At 41.6% G+C, this 25,347-nt stretch overlaps 1 protein-coding gene across 7 annotated transcripts in view; it reads left to right on the top strand.

Moving 5' to 3' along the window:
- Positions 1 to 25,347, top strand: part of PSMA8 (proteasome 20S subunit alpha 8) — a 443,554-nt gene that overhangs the window by 321,693 nt on the left and 96,514 nt on the right. The window contains exon 7 of one of the 7 annotated variants that reach the window (XM_078687397.1): positions 6,233 to 6,617. The exons of the other annotated variants lie outside the window; for them this stretch is intronic. Coding sequence (XP_078543523.1) covers positions 6,233 to 6,256 — 24 coding nt within the window. The 3' untranslated portion in view covers positions 6,257 to 6,617. Of the gene's footprint in view, positions 1 to 6,232; positions 6,618 to 25,347 lie in introns of those variants that run through there. 7 annotated transcript variants of the gene reach the window in all.

The following is a 25,347-nucleotide window of genomic DNA, read 5'->3' as shown; positions in this document are numbered from 1 at the left end:
TAACATTGCGCTTACCCGTGCGTTCACCGGTACGCGCCCCGGGAGCGCTCCGGGCAAAACATTTAAAAAAATTCTTTTCTTTTTTTTTTTTTACATATTTATACAATATAAAATTCGTTCTAAAAAATATTACTTTTTATACCTATAGAGAATTGCTATTAAAAAAACCATTGAAATTCACTGAAAAAACCATAGGTTTCACACCAGTTATAGTTAGGAATTAGCATTTTAAAAACCTATTAAATTCACTGAAAAAACTATAGGTTTCACACCAGTTATAGTTAGGTGGAAATTTTACTCGCATAAAACCATTGAAATTCCCACGTTATAGTTAGTTGGACTCACTATAACTTGCGCGTGCAATGCACTGCTGATGACGTCCCATATTACATCACTCATGACATGGTCAGTGACATCACTCATGACATCACTGAGGACACCATCCTTGTGACAGACTGACGGACCTCCTTTCACTGTAATGTAACCCTTGAAACACATATTCAATAATAGAAACTAAACTTTTTAAAAAAAATGGAGATACCCATACCAGTTACAACAACCAATTCAATAATTCCACCATCTATGTACACATCCACTCATTCACCAACAGTTCTATATAGTCACTCATACATATACTAACTCATCATATGTAGTGATACACCTATACATTCTGTTACACACCGACAGTCATCCAAAAGATACTCTCACACATACTCACACATGCAAATAAACTATTGAACATCCATTTATTTGCTTATACAGCTATACACACACTACCACCTTACTTCTAAGGAACCTTACACATACTTACTCTCTTAAACAATAACTTATAGAAACACATACTTATTTAAACAGGAACTCTTACAATCTCTTACTCTCGCATGTACTCACTTATATACATCAATATTCACATATACTAGATTAAAACATATGTAGTTACTGATAAAGACACTAGTGAGACAGTCATTCACTCACTAACACACACATATACACACTCATTCACCCATACAGTCCTGCACATATGCTGTCTTCAAAACACATACAGAGAGTCAGTCATTCATGCATCTATGTGCTAAGTAATACCCCCACCAAACCATACAGACACTCATACTGATACAAAAAAAAACATCTAATAACCCATATACATACACATGTAGCTACTCACCAACCCATGCAGCCACTTATACACAAAGTGAAACACTCATACATATTTTTAAATATTTAAACATTACTCACTAATATATGTATTCACTAAGATACACTTAATTAGCCAGATAACCAATCAATCTTTTTTTTAAAAAAAACATCCATTTAGACACTTATTTAAACATTTATTCTTCCATCAACTTTTACATATACATATAAAAAACATATTTATTTTTCAGAAAGACACACATTCACTGGATGGTGTCATCAGTGATGTCATGAGTGATGTAATATGTGACGTCATCAGTAGTGCATTGTACGCGCAAGTTATAGTGAGTCCAACTAACTATAACGTGGGAATTTAAATGGTTTTATGCGAGTAAAATTTCCACCTAACTATAACTGGTGTGAAACCTATGGTTTTTTCAGTGAATATATATATATATATATATATATATGTATATATATGTATATATATATATTCAATAAGAACAAAAGTAATAACGCGCTCTCAGAAGTCAGGATTTCACACAGTGTCGGTTTATTGCTGTTACGCGTTTCGGAAGTTCTTGCTCCCTTGCTCACACAACAATACCACAGCCTTCCACCAGTTACATACACTAAGTGTAATGGCCATCAAAACAGGACTGCACAATTCCAATTTTAGCAGACATCTTGAAGTGTGTTAAAGTTACACAATTTCTTTTCTCCTGATGCCATATTTTTAAGCAACTCTTATTTTTCAACATAATGTACATTAAGTCATTTTTTTACATTTTTTACATTCTTTCGCCACAGTGGCGTAATGTGCTGTTCTGTTGTGTTACCCCTATTTCTTTCGCCAAGTGGCTATATAAGGGTCAATTGTCTCTGGAGGTTGCTGTTAAAAACATAAAGTGAAAAAAACGTGAACTAAAGTGAATAAATTGTAACGTTACAAAGTGACGTGATCTCTTATTCTATCTTGTTACTGATTCTTCCAGGTGACAGGTTCAATTGCTCGTGAAGTGCACGTGATATCTACTCTGAGCTCCCTGATGTCACCTGTTAGAGTAAAACAAACATACAATTACAATAGAATTCCTCTTCATAGTTAAAAACATATTTACAGTTTCAAGCATTGACCAAAAGAACATTTTGACATATTAACCCTTAGTTACTACAATAACTGATGAGATCATATTAGAGCTAATCATTATGGAATGCTCTTTTCTTTTCAGGAATATCGGACCTCTGGGGGAGAAATGACGAGTGTGAAACCCAGGAGGCTCGCGTCTAGAAAACATTTAAACGCGCGTTTCAAGCGGAAGAAACAATTAACTTTCACGAGGGAATCTGGAACTCCTACTATTAGGAGGGAAGCAGGAACGCACACAGTGCACGCTAAATCAACAACAAAGTATTGACTGTTAAAACGTGAACACACAATCCAGGTGCTAATGTGCTGTAACTGCAGCACCTGGTTAACAACGTTTTCAAGCTTGATAAAAGACTTTAAGACATACCCATAAATATTTTTGTTAAAAAAGAAATATGGATGATGACACCCAACGCAGACTTGCTGCTCAGTCACTATTAGCAAGAGCACCCGGTAAAGGACTTCAGTCTGGGACCCAGAAGCAATTAGAAACCACTTTAATTGGAAAATTGAGAAAATATGAGAAATTAAAGAAGAATGAAATATCCAAATGGTGGGAGGCAGTGTCCCTACAAGACTATGTGGATAAAAACATGATTCCCAGAGGGTTGAGAATATATATCACGCCCTCTCATGAATCTCCTAATCCACGCATGCTTGAGGAGTGGTTTGAGAACTCAACAAACAGCTCTAGAACTATGCTCTGCATCCTGGTGAAATATGCCTGGGAGGATAGAGATAGAATATTGAAAGAAATAATGGATATTGAAGATGAATTTATAAATGAGACAGATCAGACAAGCATAAAGAAATATAAGGAAGATATGAAAACACGACTGAGCCAGCATGAGGAGGATATAAAGATAAGGAAACAAAGGAAACTGCATAGAGACTGCAATGATTATGACTCCGGTCGCATCCTCACGTACAGTAGAAAGTATGATCATATGTACGATTTAAAACAATCTACCCCAGTAAGTCGAACCCCACAAATCCAAGATAAAGAAGCAGATACAGCAGCAATAGAAGGATCCGACACAGATGGTTCTATACAGAGCACCAGCACAATTGCAGAAATGGAAATAATAACATCCAGACCGACGTATTTAGACGAATTCCGAGCGCTGAAGAGGGGGCAGCAGTCGGGAAGATTCTCACCCCCTCCAGCACAGAGAGGAAGAGGTACCAGGGGGAGACCACGGGGAAAAGCAAGAGGAGCAGGAAGAGGATCGGACGAAGCAAGCAGCGGAGACAAAGGAGGAAACAAAGGAAAAGCAAAAGGAGTGGAACGCGAGCCAATGGGAACCAGATTCGGGGGCTACAAGAAACGCAATCAATAATGGAAGACAAAGATATGGTAAATAAAACAATAGTAAATCTATCAAGTAGAGAACTAACAAATACAGAAAAGAATATTTTAAGCCTGGGACTCTCGTTCTGCCCAACAGAGATATTTAACTATAGCGAGACCAGAATAGACATTTTTCGCTTTATAAGAAAGCTGAAACTTGCGAAGTGGCATGCATTAAGATCAGACACTAGAACTTCTGTTGTGCATGAATGTATAGCCCCTAGTCAGCCTTCTCTAAATGTAGGGGATGCCAATGCTATCCAAGTAGCACACAGTCTACTTAGGGAAGGAGATGGTATGAACGCATCTAGTAGTAATGAGGAAATAGAGACATGGGATATAACCACAGGTAGAGCTGCCTTGACGAGGTTTAAACCTAAATCAGTATTTTTTCCCAATCTCCCTCATGACAATGTTGATACCTTTCATGACGTTACAACCAAGTCACTATTGAAATATAAACATCACTCCAGAGAAAAGGAAGGTGGCTTTAATCTGAATTTCAAACAAAGAAAAGCAATTGAATCCCTAGCGACTGATTCCTCCATCATAATACGTCCAGCAGATAAAGGGGGTAATGTGGTCGTACAAGACAGAACTATGTATATTGAGGAGGCTATGAGACAGTTGGAAAACAAAATATTCTACTGTTGGACTAATGGTGGAGTATACAGAGAGAACATCTTGACAATATGGTCAAATCTAGCCAAATGGCAGGAGGAGGGCCTACTATCATGGGAGGAATATGTGTTTCTGAAGAAAGACTACCCAAAATTGCCAATAATTTATTTCCTACCCAAAATCCACAAGAACCCACTAGCACCGCCAGGGAGACCTATAGTGTCATCTATAGGTAGTGTCTATGAAAATGTCTCCAAATATGTCGAACATTTTCTGCAGGAATATGTAGCAAAACTCCCGTCATATGTAAAAGACACTCAGGACTTCCTGAACAAAATTAATGACATACAGTGGAAACCAGAATACTTATTGATGACAATGGATGTGAATGCATTGTATACCATAATTGACCACAAACAGGGAATTGATGCATGCATGTATTATTTAAAAGAGTGTAACATAATGTACCTGGAGCACACAAAATGATAGGTGATATGATAAGAATATGCCTAGAAAATAATGTGTTCATGTTTAATGGTGAGTTATACAAACAGACCACAGGGACATGTATGGGTACAAATTTCGCGCCGAGCTTCGCGAATTTGTTCCTTGGGAAATGGGAAGAAGAAATAAAAACAGATCCCCGATACATGCAGGCTTTCAGAAAAGTCAAAGTTTGGCTAAGATATATAGATGACCTGTTTGTGGTGTGGAGTGGCAATGATGTAGAAGCTGAAGAATTTGTGAAACAACTAAATGTCAACAACTATAACATAAAGTTAACTCACTGTAAGGACAGGCATAAGGTTGAGTATCTAGATGTTGAGGTGAGAGCAGAAGGAGACCGACTGACAACAAAATTGTTCCGGAAGGAAACTGCGGGCAATAGTGTCCTCCATGCTCTTAGTAGTCACCCTGACACCCTGAAATGGAGTATCCCCTATGGGGAATTGCTAAGAGCAAGGAGAAACTGCTCCAATACTGATGAGTACAAGCAAGAGAGTAACAACATGATACAGAGATTCAGAGAAAGAGGTTATCCCAAATGGGTTATGGATAGGGCCTTATCGAAAATGGAAAGCGTCACAAGAGAAAAGACACTAATACCGAAGAAACTGGAAGAGAATGAGAATGAAACCACTAGAGTAATCCTCACGTACAATAAGGGGTCACAATATGTGAAGAAAATATTTTCTAAAAATTGGAATATTTTGAAATGTGACCCTATTGTTGGACCCAAATTGAGTGTAAGACCTGCAATAACATACAGAAAAAGTCGAAGTTTGAGGGACTTGATCACGAGGGGAGATATCACAGAATACAGAGATAGGAATCAGCATAACCTAGAGGGATTCTTCCCGTGTGGACATTGTAAAGCTTGTAGATATAGCTCGATGAGAAAAGAGTTTAAGATCCCTCATGGAACGAAAAAGAAAACCATCGGTCAATTTTTGACATGTAGCTCAACACATGTAGTATATGTACTTGAGTGTCCATGCCAAAAAAGATATGTGGGGAGCACAACCGTGATGGTAAAGAATAGAGTGATGCAACACCTTAGAGCTATCACGAACAGGGATCCACAATACCCTGTCGCTAGACATTTTGCCCAATACCACAATTCGAATTGCAATTTATTAACGTATTTTGCAATAGAACAGGTGAACCAGAACCCGAGGGGGGGCAACAGAGAGCTACAATTGCGAAAGAAGGAATCCAAGTGGATCCTTGAATTAGAAACGAGACAGCCCAATGGTCATAATGATCATGAGGAGCTAGTAGTACATCTGTATGATCCCTAAAATCTGAAAAGAGCATTCAATAATGATTAGCTCTAATATGATCTCATCAGTTATTGTAGTAACTAAGGGTTAATATGTCAAAATGTTCTTTTGGTCAATGCTTGAAACTGTAAATATGTTTTTAACTATGAAGAGGAATTCTATTGTAATTGTATGTTTGTTTTACTCTAACAGGTGACATCAGGGAGCTCAGAGTAGATATCACGTGCACTTCACGAGCAATTGAACCTGTCACCTGGAAGAATCAGTAACAAGATAGAATAAGAGATCACGTCACTTTGTAACGTTACAATTTATTCACTTTAGTTCACGTTTTTTTCACTTTATGTTTTTAACAGCAACCTCCAGAGACAATTGACCCTTATATAGCCACTTGGCGAAAGAAATAGGGGTAACTCAACAGAACAGCACATTACGCCACTGTGGCGAAAGAATGTAAAAAATGTAAAAAAATGACTAAATGTACATTATGTTGAAAAATAAGAGTTGCTTAAAAATATGGCATCAGGAGAAAAGAAATTGTGTAACTTTAACACACTTCAAGATGTCTGCTAAAATTGGAATTGTGCAGTCCTGTTTTGATGGCCATTACACTTAGTGTATGTAACTGGTGGAAGGCTGTGGTATTGTTGTGTGAGCAAGGGAGCAAGAACTTCCGAAACGCGTAACAGCAATAAACCGACACTGTGTGAAATCCTGACTTCTGAGAGCGCGTTATTACTTTTGTTCTTATCGAATACAAAATTCTGGCAGGGCTCTGCCAGTTTTGACGCGCCACCAGACCACGGGCGGTTCCCCTTGAAAATGAGCCGTAAGAGATGAAGCATATATATATATATAGATATATATATATATATAATTTTAACATCAACTGGTTTTTGAATCTTTTTAGATTTTCTTGAAATACTGTGAAATGATTTAAAGTGAATCTTTAAGATATCCTTTTATCCAAATAAAGATTGATTGACTTGAGTCAGAGTGGCACTCTGAAGTGACAGAGGTAATCCAGATTGGGGTTTCCACTCATGGGCCTCATTGCCAGAACAGGAGGCGTCTTCGGTTTTATATCTTAGACTTTCATTAGTGGTTTTATGGGGTCTGCTCTCTGAACCTGCTATAAGCATTTCTGCTGATTCCTATTTCTGTATGAAGTACTGTGCTAGAATATTGCACTACTGATTACCCTAGAATGAGTGCAGAGGATCTGGTATGCCGATCTTTTGGCACTCAGCATTTGGAGCCCCTTTCCTTTATATAGCAGACCTGCTATCACAACAAGAATGGCTGGTCTTCCTGCCAAATCTCAGACGCTTCAGTTCTAAGTAGAGTCATTTTGACTGCCTACTAATGTGGCCAGGAAGCCTGCTACTAAATCGAATCTAATCAGGTTGCTAGACTAAGTTTGTTCTCAGGTGCAAGTCCGAAGGCATCAACCCCTTTAAATCCCATCTTTCTGAAATCTTATTGTTTGTGCTGTCCCTTATACAACAGGACGTTGCATAGTTTAGAGGTCCCTTCCTTTTTACTTCGACATTAACAGATTCATCTGCTATGGTTGCTACTCTTCCTGAAAGCAGTATTGCAATATGTGATTGATTGCTATTTGGCCTGTTGTCTTATTGAATGTTAGAAATTTGGTGGTGGCTTTCTCCAGAGAGCCTCCATGTGCCTGTAGCGAGGACCACACAAAAACACTTTTGCTGTGGCTGGCATGCAAAGTTGAAGCTAAATCTGAAGACACCTCGGCCCCAAACCTAAAAGGGAGCAATTGAAACTCATCAACTAGCCTATTGTTAGTGTAAAGTAGCAAGGGCAAGCTACTCTGCTCAGAATTCTTCCTGTATTAAACCAATTCATGACGTTGGAGTTAATCAAGGAGTATAACTGGCCCTACCCACAATCTCAAGTTTTGTCAAATGAATCAAATGTCCAGATGTGGAACAACCAGAAGAAAAAAATGGTAAAAGAATGAGCCGGAACCTTCTGACCCAAAAGGAAAAGCACCATGAAAGGGAAAACGCAAATGAAAAGCACATTTCCGTTACGCTTTTAATGCATGCGTCTTGAACAGAATTAATGTAATACGCTGATAAAGACTAAGTATTTGGGATATTGGGTCATTTAAGAACTTATAATCGCGCCCCGTTAGGCTTGGCTTTTCCAGCGGGTTTACCCCCAGACTTTTTACTATTTGGCCTCCTGTGTTTGTTGGTTTTAGGACTCTGGGCACTTTACCGCTGCTATTCAGCGCTAAAGTGCATATGCGCTCCAGGTATGTTATGGATTGGTGTTTCCTTGATTGGCATATTTTATTTACTGGTAAGCCCCTAGTAAAGTGCACTGAGTGTGCCAGGGCCTGTAAATCAAATGCTACTAGTGGGCCTGCAGCGCTGATTGTGCCACCCATATGAGTATCCCAGAAAAGGTATCTCAGCCTGCCACTGCAGGGTCTGCACACAGTTTGTAACTGCCATATCGACCTGGCAAGTACACCCACTTTCCAGGCCCTAACCTTCCCTTTTCTTACATGTGAGTCATCCCATGGTATCCCATGTGGGCAGGGTGCAGTGAATGTGAAAGATAGGACATGCTCTGATATGTATGGCATGTCCAGATAGTACCAATTTCGTTTTTCACTATTGAAAAGCTATCTATCCCATAGGATCGAATGGGTATTTATTCATAACATCTTATAAATATAACTTCCCATTGGGACAAGATGGAAAGATGGAGTTAAGTATGCCTGAACTCAGAATATGAAAATGATTCTTTTAGTAAAGATGATTTTTATGTTGTGTGTTTGAAAATACCACTTTTAGAAAGTGGGTATTTTCTTGCTTAGTCATTCTGTGTGCCTCTGCTGGTTTGTTGATTGACTGTCTGGCTTTGGAGTGGCGGGCTGGGGATGTGCATTCTCTCAGGTGGCCACTGGGAGGTTGATGTGTGTCCTGCCTTTCCTGAATGAGTCAGGGCTGGGCTGAATAGAACTAGGCTGCATTGAGAGTGGTGGGAGATTTCCCTTTCACTTGAAAAGGCCCTCTCTGTCTTGGACAATACTGTCTCCACCTCGTACCAGGAAGCTGCACCAGAGAGGACAGAACTGGTTTTGGCTGGGCAAAGAGCTTCTGTGCCACCGGAGAACAAAGGAATTTGTTCTATCAAAAGTGGGGCTGAGGCCCCATAACTTTAGATTACTGCTGAACTAAGAAACCTGCCAGGAAGAAGAGTTGGAAAAGCTGTCAGGATGAACTGCCACTTTGCTGCATGCTCTGCTGTGTTGGCCTGATGCTGGCGGCTTCTGTCTTGGGCAGGGGAAGGACTGGATTGTGCTTTCATCATCCTGCTGTTAGTTTTCCCTGGGGGCTTGAAGTATAGCTTGCCTCCTGTTGAAAGTCTCAGGGAGATAAAAGACTTCAGAGAACTCTCTGAACTAAGTAACCTGCCAGGAAGAAGAGCTAGAAATGCGGTCAGTAGGAACTGCCACTTTGCTGCGTGCTCTGCTGTGTTGGCTTTCTGCTACTGTCTTGGGCAGGGAAAGGACTGGATTGTACTTTCATCATCCTGCTGTTAGTTTTCCCCAAGGGCTTGAAGTATAGCTTGCCTCCTGTTGGCAGTCTCAGGGAGATAAAGACTTCAAAGAACTCCCTGGAATCAAGGAACCTGATAAGAAAAAGAGCTGGAAGAGCTGCCAGGAGGAGTACTGCCCCTTTGCTGTGTTGTTGCTATGTTGGGTTGGCCTGCAGTTGCTGTTTCTGTCTTGGACAGTGAAAGTACTGGACTGAACTTTCTTTACTTGTGCTGAGTATCTCCAAGGGCTTGAAGTAGAGCTTGCTTCCTGTTCTGAAGTCGTCTCCGGGACTGCAAAGACTTCACCAACCTCTGGGTACTGCTTCTGGAACTGCAGTTTCAGTTGCCACAAAGAAAACAAAAGCAACCGACTCCGTCTCCTGAAGGCACCGTAGAGGGCACTACCACATCTCTCATTGCAACCCTGGTCTCACTGATGATGACCACCGCCTCCACCGAGCCGATGCATGCACCGTGACCTGTGGGCACCGCACTCTGCCTCGCTTCACTTTGCTGCCCTGGTCTCACCAGTGTCATAGTTGCCTGCTGACTTTGTCAGCCGTGACCGCATCGTTGTTGGGGGCACTGCTCTTAAGTTTCACAACGCAACGCCTTGTCCCACACCACAGTCTGGGCCGACCGATGCTAGTTCCAGCTAACCGGCCCCTGTTGCTTGCACGTGACCTGTCAGCATTGCAACGAGCACCGCCTCACTCCACAACGCAGACCTGGTCTCACCGATGCTGCTGGACGACCGTCACCGCGCCGCTGTCTCCACTGCGCTTTGAGGGCACTGCTTCACTTCACATCGTAACCGCAACTGTTGCCATGGCCGGCTTGCACCAACGTGTCGGCCGCAAGATAAAAGGTACTGTTTGCGAGTCTGCCGACACCCCCGACCAACCCGGTCAGACGGAACTGTTGGATTCTGTTGCTTTCAGTATCACAGTAGCCCCGGATAGAGCTAATGACTCAGAAGAACTGCATTTTTATATATTTGTTATTCTTGCAAAGTGCATATTTCTAAGTACTGTATGTTGTATTTATGTCGTTTTGGTCTTGTTTTGGATATATAAAAATATTGGAAATTCTTCTAAATTGGTGTGGTGTCCTTTCGTAGTGTTTGCACTGTATTACTGTTGGGTATCTGCAAATGCTTTACACACTTCCTATGAGATAAGCCTGACTGCTCGTACCAAGCTACTAAGGGGGTGAGCAGGGGTTATTTAAAGAGTGTATCTATCTCCTTTACCCTGACAAGGAAGAAGGGTCCCTACTTGGACAAAGGTGCAAACAATTGCCAACTGAGACCCCTATTTCTAACACGCCTCTAATGTTATATATACAAATTGCGACTGGTGGCACCTTAAGATAACACAAATGTTAGAATATGTTTGAAGAATATCTTGTAGTAGATAACCTACTTTGCACAACCTGCCATTTAGTAATGGATTCAGATTCATACTTTTTTCTACTAGGGTAGGCTTTCAGTTTCCAGCATGCCAACAATGACTCTTAATCATGTCCCTGTAACCGAAATTTTACCAGGGCACAGACTCCACCTCAGATTGCTTTTTTTCCTTGCCATTTAGTTTGGATGCATTTCGGAGTGCTCTTTCTACGGACTACAAAACAAAGACCTCAATACTTGGAAAGGAGTGCTTCACCAAAGAAGAATGAGTTTTTGGTTGTCGCCAACATCCGGGGGGTAGTTCATGTCAGAATGACTCTCTTGGGAGGAAGTCATGGAAAATACTTTAACATTCTGTTCTAATCACTACACATTACCGTGGTTTTACCTTAATTGGGTATGTAACTTTTTTTAAATAAAAAAACCACGAAGTTCATCATTTGAATACGTGATAGCAGTGTGACCTACTCTTACAATTTTAAGAGAATACACATGGTATTTCCCAAGGCAAATACCCCATCTTGAAATTCTTGTTGTTCTAACAGTGCATTCACGTCCTCATGATTTTGAGCACTGTATTATAGATGGAGATACAAGCAACAAAGAGACAAATAGGTTTTCTTTTGGATTTAACATTGGGCTCAATCCGTACATCCTGGCACTTGTCAATGTGTGTGGACCACCAATCTCTACCTTAGCAGAGCATTCTTTATCAAAGGGTTAGGGTACTCAGTAATATATCAAACACCAACTTCTTGGATTCAGTAATCTTTTGTTGAAGAAACGGAACATCTAGCAATCATATGGGGGAGAAGGAAGCTCTGATCCAATTCAGTTTCCTTGGGTAGATATCAAATAATCACAGGGAAAGGATCACTTGTCCTGCATAACCAGGGTATGCAGGAGAAACGTGGGGTGTCTCAAGATAAAAGACCCTCATGCACGTGATGGTATGATCATGGTAGCGGTGTATGTTGATTCTCCGCTCTTCAATCACGTGTGTGCATAATCATTGGGTCAGTATGGTTATGCAGCCTCCACCCGGAGGATCTTACCCATGGTTAAAAACAGTAGTGATCAAGTGAAGTGGATAGTGATCAGGTAGGAATTAAAATACCCGGATAAGAAACTTTATTTGGTCTGGATACGGGTAGCCCGTTAGGGAAGAATTAATGTTGTGCGTTCCTTCGAATGTATCAGGGATTCTAAATGCACCTAAAAAGTAGTGAACTAAAATATGGCCGACATGTTTCAGCTCAAACTGCCTGGTTAGGTCTTATGGGCTTTCTTCAGGACCAAAAGGTGCAAAAGTGATAGTGAGTGTTTATAAAGAATACTGTTCTGTTATAATCAAGATAAGAAAAGGAAAAAATTCAACCTGTTTCTTGTTCTATGGGATGTCACACTGAACCTCAAGTGTTCAAATTGGACACTTCATCGGATATTGTGGAAATGGAGGGGGCTGTAACTGCAGCTCCAGGCCTCTTGCGCTACTTGTGCTGTCGCTTCCACTCAATACCCGGAGGCACAAGTAGCGCAAGAGGCCTGGAGCTGCAGTTACAGCCCCCTCCATTTCCACAATATCTGATGAAGTGTCCAATTTGAACACTTGAGGTTCAGTGTGACCTCCCATGAACAAGAAACAGGTTGAATTTTTTCCTTTTATTATCTTGTTTATAACAGAACAGTATTCTTTATAAACACTCACCATCACTTTTGCACCTTTTGGTCCTGAAGAAAGCCCATAAGACCTAACCAGGCAGTTTGGGCTGAAACATGTCGGCCATATTTTCGTTCACTACTTTTTTGAGTGCGTTTAGAATCCCTGATACATTCAAAGGAACGCACAACATTAATTCTTCCCTAACGGGCTACCCGTATCCAGACCAAATAAAGTTTCTTATCTGAGTATCCGGGTATTTTAATTCCTACCTGATCACTACCCACTTCACTTGATCACTACTGTTTTTAACCATGGGTAAGATCCTCCGGGTGGAGGCTGCATAACCATACTGACCCAATGATTATGCACACACGTGATTGAAGAGCGGAGAATCAACATACACCGCTACCACGATCATACCATCACGTGCATGAGGGTCTTTTATCTTGAGACACCCCACGTTTCTCCTGCATACCCTGGTTATGCAGGACAAGTGATCCTTTCCCTGTGATTATTTGAAGAAACGGAACCCCCAACTGTAAAATATTGGAAGCGTCCCTTGTCACTTATGGCTAAGAACATTTTATGCACCATTTTCTGTGTAGAGGCACCCAACTGATTACCCATACATGTATGGAGGCACAGGAATTTATTTGTTCTACTTCCTGATCCCGAGGGATGGACATGGTCCTGAATCCCTTTGAAGTAATCCTGGACATTGCCTGCATCTGGGCTGTCCATCTATCTTGGAGAATCTCATGCATTAGGGATATAATCCTGATGTTAGACCCAGGTGTAATTTAAATTTACGCTGGCGAAATTCCCGACATTACACCATGTCCATTTATGGTAAAATGTAACCACAAGCACTCGGAAATAACATGAAAGACCAGAAGACGTGTGGCTGTTGCTTACACCACTTGTTTTTTCAACTAATATTTACTGGAAAATGTGTCCTTGAATCCAAAATTGATGACACGTTTTACAATAAAATATAGCACTAAATGACAGATTTGTATTTCATGTAATTACGCATAATTTTCCTGTAGCATACCATGTTAAATTTAACAAATCCACTGAAATTCACCAGTAACAGTTATGTCAAGAATATCTTGTGCCCTAACATAACCATAACTTGTTGCCCCGCCATGCATAGTGTTGTCATTTCAGATATTACACTGATGCTATCAATGATGTCAAATAACATGTCATGAGTGATGCATCTGGGGCGTAATTAGCAGTGCATGGCGAGTTATAATTACTTTAGAGCACATAGTTACTTGCAGGAGCATTGAATAATGGATGAGCAGCTCCTTCTATTTGTTTATTATTATTCTTTTTGCATTCTCTTTTTGTTCCATTTTTTTGGGGGGGTGCCCCGGTCCCATTCGGGACACTCACAGCGTTATTTTTTGATGGGGATGGCAGGAGGGACCCCAGGGCCCCACGATCTTGCCATCTCCCTGGAAGCAGCCCCATTCTATGGGGCCATATAGGAGCCAGACACTTTATTTTTTAACACTACAAATTTCCAATGACCTGAAAATGAAGTTACCGAAACTCACCCTCTCCATGCACATTTTGTCATCAATGATGTTTTTTCAGTTAAAATTGGTGATGTTATCAATAATGCCATGGAACAGGTCATGACTGTTGTAATATGTGAGGTCATAAGCTGAGCATGAAGAGGGTGCAGGTTATAGTTACTTCAGTTAACTATAATGTGAATTTCAGGGTTCTGAAAAAGAAATTTAAGTTTAAAACGTTTAGATTTAATTAACACTTTCACCTAACTATAATGTCACGTTAATTATCATTTTTTCCATGGAATTTATGTGCTTTTTTATGCAAAGTAAGAATATAGAGATGTTATTTTATATATTGCAGACCTATAGGCTCTGTCAAAGAGTCTGAACACCAAAATATAAAAAGCTGGCCTATTGGCTTTAGCAAGGTGTCAGCACATTAACATATAGAGGCGGTAACTATAACTCACTCCCCCGCCATGCACAGTGTTGTCATCAGTGATGTAATTTCAGATGTTGCATTGATGTTAGCAATGGTGTCAAAGAACATGTCATGAGTGATGGCAAGGGCGCGAGTTGTAGTATCTTGAGATAATAACTAGTGAATTCCTGTGGTATTGTTTATTTTAAAGGGTACGTTTTAACTGCCGTTTTCACCTAAGTATAACATCCTTTTGATCAATCTGCGATGGAACCTGAGAGGGGAGCGGATCTTCGCCTGTTCCATTTGGAGCATAAGTACACGCTGCGCGGTGCAGGGACCAGCGCTAGCTAACACCCTCATCCTTCAAGCCCTGGGGTTTAACCCCGAGAAGCCCAGCCACAGGACGGGAGAGGTTTGAACCAAAGCATAATTAAACGCTATGCGGTGCAGGGACTCGCCCTGACACCAGTGCTTTGCCGTTACCCCACAGGCCACAGAAGTTTATTTATTTAATGCAAATTTTATATAGTGAACTTTACCCAAAGGTGTTGGAGCGCTTTACTTTGCACCATTTCTTTTGCTTTAAGTTGCCTGTCCTTGTAGTGGTCGGGTGCGCAGCGGTCGAGCGATGTGGAATCTCTTGCAGAAAAGCCCTGCAAACGCATCTATTGCAAACGCATCTATTGCAAATTTTTAGAAAAACAGCTGCCGTGAGCCTATGCTGCAGTTGCTACCCAAACAGCGTATGCCGGGGCTTCCATTCGGCTTAACCTGACCCCACAGCAAACACAAGGAGATGATAGACGGAGCGCTGAAACTTTTTAGACACTCACCCTCAGTCACAGATCTGGGTTGAATCCATCATCATTCTTTAGCTCAAATAGTCCAGCCAGAACTGCCAAGCCAGGTCTTCCCTGGACCGTAAACAAGTATCCTGGGACTGGTGTTAGGGTAGCACCCCTCATCAGCAAGGCTAGCTTGAATCCAGTGGCAAAGCGAGAAAATGGCCCAAGCCTGGGCATACCCTGCCAACTTATGGCGAACAGAACAAACACAAGGAGATGATGGATGGAGCACAAACTTTTCAGACACTCACCCCCCAGTCACAGATCTGGGTTGAATCCATCATCATTCTTTAGCTCACTTTCGGAGAGTGGCGAAGCAGGTACAGCATAAGTACAGTGTCAGCATGAGTGTTGAAGACTTCCAACCTGTTGTCCAAACTATGTGGAAGTAACTGCCTTATCATATGCCTGTAGATTATACACAGCCCTACGGGGAAATTGATAGGCTTATCCACACTCTAATATGCCACCATCTGTCATTGTTGAATCATATGGCTCAGCACACAGAGTTCTATTATTCACCTTTCATGCCTCCCGCACCACACAAACTCCTGGGTTTATCAACGTCTAACAGGTCCAGCCCTTAGTCTCATTGTGCAGCCTCTTTGAGACGCATGTTCTAGTTTGTGATATCAGTGGGGTTATGTATAACATCGGGCAGGTATCTCGTGCAATTTATCCAGTATTGGGGTATCTTTCATAGATTCACATGCCTGAATCATTCCCCGTCGCCGAGGCGGGAGTCCCACGGTAAATAAAAAAGCAGTACCAAAGGTAAATAACAGTAGTAGGCCCAAAAGAAAAGGCCTGAGGCCTAGATCTTAGTAGCCTATCTACATCATTATGCTAAAAGAACCAAGAATTTGGTCACAACCAATCAGCTATCAGCACCCTCTAGAACCCTCTCTGCAGAGCCAGTTCTCCTCAAATTTTCACCGCACGTCGTGTGTGAAGGGAATCTCCCTGAGCTCTGCTCAGTTTTCTTCAGCTTTTGCTTCTTTTTGGAAATCCAAGATCATACTTAATTTCTCTGACCCTTTTAAGGCAGTAATATGGTACATTGGCAGAAAACAAGGTAATAGACTACGAAATATGTCTAACCTTTTCCTCAATAACTCTCACGTTCTGAGAGATGAGGCTATTATTGGGACTACAGACACTTTATTCTGCCACTTCTGATGAGGACGAGGATTCCTTCACCTCATAGGAGAGGTCAAAGGGAGAAGGCGCGCCAGGAGCCTCCAGATGGCGCGCATAAAAGCCATAAAGACTCACCTTCAGTCTTTATAAGGCACTTCACACTGAGAGGCAAATGGGAAAAACTTCCTCAGAGGCTGATCCTACAACTCCCTTTTCATCCCTGACACTACATCAGGGAAATCCTCTTAAACTGACATTAGGAGTCTATAACAAAACTCCATGTCTACTATTACTGCTTCATCAATATAGATCTCATCTACGATGGTCTCCTCTACGAGGGTCTCATCTATGACGGTCGTCGACGATTGCCTCATCTACGACGATCGTCGATGACGGCCTCATCTACGACGGTCGTCGACGACGGCCTCGTCTACGACGGTCGTCGACGACGGCCTCATCGACGACGGCCTCACCTACGACGGTCGTCGACGACGGCCTCATCTACCACGGTCGTCGACGACGGTCTCCTCTACCACGGTCGTCGACGACGGCCTCATCTCCGACGGTCATCTATGACGGTCGTCGACGACGGCTTCATCTACGACGATCGTCTATGACAGCCTTGTCTGTGATGGTCTCATCTACCATGGCATTGCCTAGGACAGCCTCCGCTCGAAGACAACCTCATCTACGATGGTCGTCTATGACAGCCTTATCAATGAAGCCTCATCTACGTATGGCCTCATCTATGAATGGCCTTATGCACGGATGGTTATCATACGATTGCGTCATCTATGATTGCCTCATCTACGGATTACATCACCTATTTTAACCTCATCTATGATGGTATTGTCTATGACTGTCGTCTATGACAGCCTCATCCTCTATGTATGGCCTCATCTATCAATGGCTTCATCTATCAATGGCTTCATCTATCAATGGCCTCATCTACCAATGGCCTCATCTACCAATGGCCTCATCCACCAATGGCCTCATCCACCAATGGCCTCATCCACCAATGGCCCCATCTACGAATGGCCTCATCTATGATAGCCTCATCTACAGATGCCCTCACCTATGATTGCCTCATCTAAGAAGGCATTGTCTATGACTGTCATCTATGGCAGCCTCATCTATGATGGTTGATCATAACGGTTATCTATGAAGATGTTCTCGTCTGCGATACCCTCGCCTACATAACCATGTCTACGTCAGTAAAGTCTATGATGAAATTGGCTACGATGGCCTCATCTATGACAGCATCCTGTACATTTTTTAATGCAGTAGGCAGCAGCTAGATTTCAACTGCCAGTTACAGTCGAACAGACAGAATATTTCCTTCATGATTTCAAGGAAGAATCCAGGAAGATTACGAGAGTGGTACCTATAATAGACTAAGTCTATTCCAGCAGTGCTTCCGCGCATAGCAAAAAAAAAAATAATAATGTGCACCTGCTAACAGCCCATCCTGTCTGATAGGTCACCGTTCGGCCAGATTCAGTATTTTCACAGGCCGCCCAACAACAATCAAAAATCCCGCAACGCCTATCACTCCGCCTGACAAGGAAGGACGTAGTCTGGACCTTATAGGCAAAAAATTCTCTACTTTTGCAGCGGCCTCTATTAGAGCTGGCTATCCTCTAGCCATAATAGGCTGTTATGACCGTCAAATGTGGTCAGACATGGCGAGTCTCATTGACCTCATTCCTGAGGACCGAAGGCAGGAAGCAAGAAAGATTCTGTTGGAAGGAGAACTTGCCGCATCAGAAACTTTAGATTGCGCCTTGGACATCGTGAACACCAACCTCCGTCAGCTAGCGGGGATGCAGTGCTTAGACGCCAGGAATGGCTTAAAGCCACTACTTTCAGACCTGAGGGGCAAATAAAGATTCTAGGCAGGGCCTATGATGGGGAGTTTTTTGAGTTTGGTAAACATTTTGATGAAGCCCTCTTAGCTATAAAAACTGACACGGATACTGCACGATCATTAAGCACCCTTCAATACGGGCGCGGATCTTTCAGAGGATCGAGATGACTTGGTTTTTCATCAGGAGGAGGATACCAAAACCAACCGAATAAGCAGTATCAATCCCAGGACAGCCTTACAGATAGACATCATACCGTCGATAGTCTATGACTAATTTCTCCCGTCAGGGTGGTCGAAAGAGATCACAGTATCAAGGCTGAGACACTAACAGGAAGCCGTGATCTCCACAGGGTGCCAACCATTTTACCCTCAGGGGTGCCCCTCCCCCTCGTCTTCACAAGATTTGAGTTGTTTAAACAAAGGATATTTATGGCTTCTCTGGATAGAGAAGATGCGTATTTCCACATACCTATCCACCCCAAACAGCACAAATATCTTCGCTTTCAACTGGCTGGTGCCCATTATAAGTTCAAAGTGCTCCCGTTTGGGCTGAAATCGGCACCAAGAACCTTCACGAAGCACTTGGTACCAGTGGCAGCAGCATTGAGATCTTGAGGAATACAAGTATTCCCTTGTCTAGACGATTGGCTGCCCTTCAGAGCACAAAACCAAGATTGCCACAGTAGAATGTACCCATCTCTTCTCTTCTCTGGGGCTGATTCTCAACGACAGTAAATCACAGTTACGTCCTCTACAAGTAATGTCTTTTCTCGGAGCAAGGTTAGACACGGTCCAGAGCAACGCATTGTTGTCACACGACCGCCAGCTGCATCTTAAAAAATTGGCAAAGCTAATTTCTAAAAGGTCAGTTTCAGTTTGAATGTTTGCTCCGCTCCGGAGGATGTGCTCTTTAGCGATACATCTCATACCCTTAGTATGGCTCAAAATGACACCTCTTCAGGAGGTACTGCAACTTCAATGGCAACAAACAATGGGTTCATACGACGATACCATCAAGGTTACGCCGTGCATGATAAATTCTATACATTGGTGGTCGCAGACAGAGAATCTAACCCAGGGTCTCACGTTCCTACAGACTATTCCAGATTTAGTTTTAACGACTGATGCCTCCATGGAAGGATGGGGAGGTCATCTGCAGGAATTGCAGAATTCAAGGAAGATGGTCTCAAATACAACAGCAGATCAACAGGCTTGAGCTCCACAACGTTTTTCTGTCTCTTCAAGCATTCCTCCCGAAGATTGCGGTTTCCTCTGTGCTAGTCCAGACCGACAATACCATCAGCATGTATTATATCAATATACAAGGAGGAACTAAATCAGCTACACTCTCTCAAGAGGCTCAGGAATTGTGGGAAGGCGTCACATTCCAAAAAGATGCCCTGAGAGCCGAACACATCAGGGCTCTCCACAATACCCTGAGCACGTCTCAGTCGGACTCTCGAGTGGAACCTGAAAAAGGAACAGGTGAACCCAGTGTTCCAAGTTTGGGTCAAACCGGCACTGGATCTATATGCAACAAGGGAGAACAAGGAAAGCCGATATTATGCCCTGTCCATGCAATGGTCAGGGATTTGTGCGTACGCTTTTTCCCCAATACCATTGGTTCCGAAGGTGCTCCGCAAGATGAACCTGGAAGGTTGCCATCTAATTCTGATTGCACCCCATTGGCAAAGACAATATTGGTTCCCGGAACTTCTACAATTGTCTCCAGACAAGCCCATTTGCCTACTGCCGACGCATACGATGTTGTCAAGGGACGGAGGCCAAGTGGTTCGTCCGGACCCACAGTCACTGCACTTTGCACGCACAGCTTCTCATTTCTTGAAGTTCAAGGACTTCAACATTTCAAAGTACAGTTGTGAAATATTGGCCAAATCTCGTGCCCAAAGCACAGTCAAGACTTGTTGCCTCAAATGCAAGCGATTTTGCTGTTGGTGTGACGCGAATAATATTTACTCAATTACAGCTCCTGCAGATCAAGTTCTCCATTATATGCTTTCTCTAGCCAAGTCTGGGCTTACTTTTCCATTGGTCAAAGTACATCTTGCTGCTCTTTCCAGATTCAGGAAATGTTCAAAATGTCCTTTTTTCTGCTCTTGTTCACTTGCCAAACAATTTATGAAAGGACTTTTCCGAGCCTTCCCTCCAGTGCGAGCACCCCTCCAGATTGGGAACTGAACACTGCTAGCGCAGTTAATGAAGCGTCCATTTGAGCCGATCCATAAACCTGATCTCAAATTTCTCACTTGGAAGGTTTCTCATTTACTGGCTCTTACCTCAGCAAAAAAGGGTTCGGGAAATCCAAGCTTTTACTATAATGGAACCCCTTTTTACATTTTGCTTGGGACTATGTAACCCTTTGAACAAATCCCAGGTTCATTCCTAGGGTACCAACACAATTTCACTTGAACGAACCAGTAAGATTAAAAACATTCTTTTCGGATCCATCCACTCCAGCTGAAAGAGCCATGCACTCGCTGGATGTTGAACGCTGTTTTAAAATTCTACCTACAGAAAACTAGGATATCAGATGATCCAACCAGCTGTTCGTGGCTTATGGTCAAGCAACTCTTGGAAATGCTGTAACAAAGGCAAGAATAGCCAGATGACTGGCATCTGCTATTCATTTCTGCCATGACAAGGCTAACAAACCTTTGCAGAGGAAAGTCAAAGCTCATTTCGACAAGAACAGTATCAACGTCAACAGCTTTGTTTGCTGGAGTAACTCCGGAAAATATGTTGTGCTGCGACATGGAAACATGTCCACACTTTCACGAGATATTACTGCCTTCAGTCTACATGTCAAGAGGATTCGGCAGTTGGACAGGCTGTCCTACGCCACCTTTTTCTTTGACACCAGTTTCAGGTACCCTTTGGCTTTTTAAATATTATCTGATTGTCATTATTCATGATATACATAAGGTTATGCGATTATAACACGTTCTTTATATTTATATGTACTTTCGTATATATAATATGTCTATAAGGCTTACATATCCATGTATGGACATTAATATGCATGTCTCTTTAGTTCTTATAACTGATGTTTTAACTTCGAAGGTTTGCATTTTCAAGCCTCTGTTAAATAATGGATGCAATTGGGAGTTTATCAGCACAAGTCTACCTCCATCCGCAACCGACTGCATGCTTGGTATACTGCTTGCTACTCTGGTTCAGGCATGTGAATCTATGAAAGATACCCCAATACTGGATAGGAAAACAAGCTACTTACCTGTAACTACGGTTATCCAGTATTGGTATCTTTCATAGATTCACATGCAACCACCCTCCTCCCCGGAGAGTCAGTTCTCTGTTTTGGGATACTTATTTCCCACTTGTGCTAACGAAAATCTGAGGAGAACTGGCTCTGCAGAGAGGGTTCTACAGGGTGCTGATAGCTGATTGGTTGTGACCAAATTCTTGGTTCTTTTAGCATAATGATGTAGATAGGCTACTAAGATCTAGGCCTCAGGCCTTTTCTTTTGGGCTTACTACTGTTATTTACCTTTGGTACTGCTTTTTTATTTACCGTGGGACTCCCGCCTCGGCGACGGGGAATGATTCAGGCATGTGAATCTATGAAAGATACCAATACTGGATAACCGTAGTTACAGGTAAGTAACTTGTTTTCTTCCTCCTCATGCTCATTAGCAAAGTTGTGTTGTTAATTTGTTAAACTTTGTGTCTTATATTAGAGGTTTCCCTTTTACATAGCTGCCAAATTTTTATGTGGCATGTCCATGTTCACCGTGTATTTTACGTGACTTCCAGCTGTCTTCTCACCCTAAAACTCTCTCAATACCTCTACCTCAACTCTGACTCCTCTCAAAACTCTTTCTACTAGTTTTTCCAATGCACTACCTTATTTCTCACCCTATACCACTATCAATATATCCTTTACCTTTGCTCTCTCATTCATCCAAAATCCCCATACTACTATCATCCCCAAAATAACCTTTTCTAGACTATTCCCTACTCTACCACTCCTTGCTTCATCTCATACCTCTTTTACTATTCCGATCCCCAAAAACAAGCCGGTCTAAACCCTTCCCTCTGACTCCTCCCCTCCACATCTTTTACTCATCCCAAGCCTCCTCCTACTGCTATTACCTCCAAAACAAACAACAAAATATTGTGTAAATCCTTCCCTCTTCTATCCCTACTATCCTTATCAGTCCAAATAACAGACTAACATGTCCACCTCTCAAATTAATTTCACATTTCACTATACTAATTCACCACTAATCCTTTATGGGTTCCGGTGTAGCATGCTACGCTCCAAAAAGGGCTTCAACACATCAGGGGTAGCAAGCACTGTATAAATGCAAAGCTTTTTCTCTCCTCTATCCCTCCACTATCCTTCACAATCTAATAACAACTTACATATCCACCACTCACATTTCTTTCATATTTCACTATACTAATTCACCACTAATTCTTTATGGGTTCCAGAGTAGCGTGCTTTTCGCCAAAAAAGAGCTGTAACACCCCATCAGGGGTAGCAAACGCTATATGAATCAAACCTTTTGTCCTCGTTCATCCCTCCACTGTCCTTCTGAATCCAAATAACTGACTAACATATCCACCACTCAAATTACTTTCATATTTCACTATACTAATCCTTCATGGGTTCCGGAGTAGCGTGCTACTTGCTGAAAAGTGCTTCGACGCCTCGTATGGGGTAGTAAGCACTATATAAATGCAATTGCAGTACATTACAATCCTTATAACCTGTGGTTTTTTTCAATGAATTTCTACTTTTTTTGGTAGGGTAATACAAATTAGTATATTATTACCATACCTTTCTTTAAAGTCACTTTAAGCTTTGTTTTTTTGTTGTTTTGTTAGTGTATATATATATACATATATATATATATATATATATATATATTCACTGAAAAAACCATAGGTTATAGACCATATATAGTTAGGAATTAGCATTTAAAAAACCTTATTTTACTCACACAAAACCATTGAAATTCCATATATAGTTAGTTGCACTAACTATATATCGCGCACCCGCAATCCACTGCTGATGATGTCACATATTACATCATTCATGACATGGTCAGTGACATCACTGATGACATCACTGATGACATCTCAAATGACATCACTGATGACATCTCACTTGACATCAATGATCACATCACTGATGATATCATTCATGTGATAATACAATGCATCTCCTCACACTGTAATATAACCTCCGTTACACCCAGTGTTAAATAGAGTATCATTTTTGAAACCATTGACACACCAATACTAGTTACTACATACGCACTCACTGATTCCTATGTCTACACACACATTCACTCATACAATCATTCATACATACAATCACTCATCTTTACAACACTATCATATGCACTCATACACCTATACAGACACTCACACTCTGCCACTCATCCATGGAGTTACTCACACACCTAGTCAGTCCTGAAAAGAATCAATCACACTTCCATTTTCTCATCTATACAGTTAAACACAGAACACCTTACATTTTTGAAACATATACTAACACATAGTTACTCTCTTATAGAATCACTGATACAAGTACACATTGATCTGCACAGAGTCACACACCTCCCAGCCAGCCATACACACACTCAGTCTCCCATACAAATACTTGTGCAACCAATCAATAACCCATATAGCTACTTATATAGCTACTGATCAACACATGCAGCAGCTTGCACAACAACAGACATACTGATGCACACTTTCAGACAGTTTAGTCACTAACCCGTGCATTCAGTAAGACGCATTTAATCACTCACTCATACAGTCAATCACGCACCTACTAAAACCTTCATTCAGACACTTATACATCCACTCATTCTTCAATATGTAAAACATATTTAAACTTTACAGAAACACATAATCACTGGATGTTGTCATCAGTGATGTCATCAGTGATGTCACTGACCATGTCATGAATGATGTAATATGTGACATCATCAGCAGTGGATTGCGGGTGCGCGATATATAGTTAGTGCAACTAACTATATATGGAATTTCAATGGTTTTGTGTGAGTAAAATAAGGTTTTTTAAATGCTAATTCCTAACTATATATGGTCTATAACCTATGGTTTTTTCAGTGAATTTTCAAGGTTTTGTAAATGCTAATTCCTAACTATATATGGTCTATAACCTATGGTTTTTTCAGTGAATTTCATTGGTTTTTTAACAGCTAATATCTGTAGCTGTAAAATGTATTCTTCTTTAAATCCAAAAATATATTTTATATGTTTATTAATAACTTTTTTTTTCAATATTTTTTTTTCTTCGTTCCCGCTTCGCGAATCGGGAAGCTTCCCGTTAGCTGACCTTGATGCCGCGAAATAGACCGCGAGCCGGTAAACATTTCTTTACCGCAACTGCCGCGTTAGAAAACAACATCGTGACGCCTCCCGCCCGCATGACGTTTCGCGTTGTCGCGTGATACGTCATATGACGTGCTACGTTAGCGAACTCGTACGCTTACCGAGTCGCAAAGCACAGGTTTCTGGAAGCAAACCGGGAGGCCCTGCAAAGCGCGTAACATACACACAGCAGGTCATGTGACTTGGTAATAACACTTTTCATTGGTTCATTTCACTTTCGGTTTCCTAATGATGTAAGACTAGGTCATATGATCTAAAATGAACACTTTTCATTGGTTGAGAACTATTTTTTTTCCCAAATGGTGAAAATCCCTCCTTCTTTCCTCACTCTGACTTTCATCATTGTGAGAGAAAGACCCTTTGTTACCAGTGAGCAATGGCTTCTTTACTAGCTTCAGCTGGTGCTTCCCCACCACCTCCACCACATCCAAGGAAGAG

The sequence above is a fragment of the Lissotriton helveticus genome, chromosome 4_1, assembly GCF_964261635.1.
Source record: "Lissotriton helveticus chromosome 4_1, aLisHel1.1, whole genome shotgun sequence".
NCBI classification, from domain to species: Eukaryota; Metazoa; Chordata; class Amphibia; order Caudata; family Salamandridae; genus Lissotriton; species Lissotriton helveticus.
This window is presented reverse-complemented; position numbering and strand designations above follow the sequence as displayed.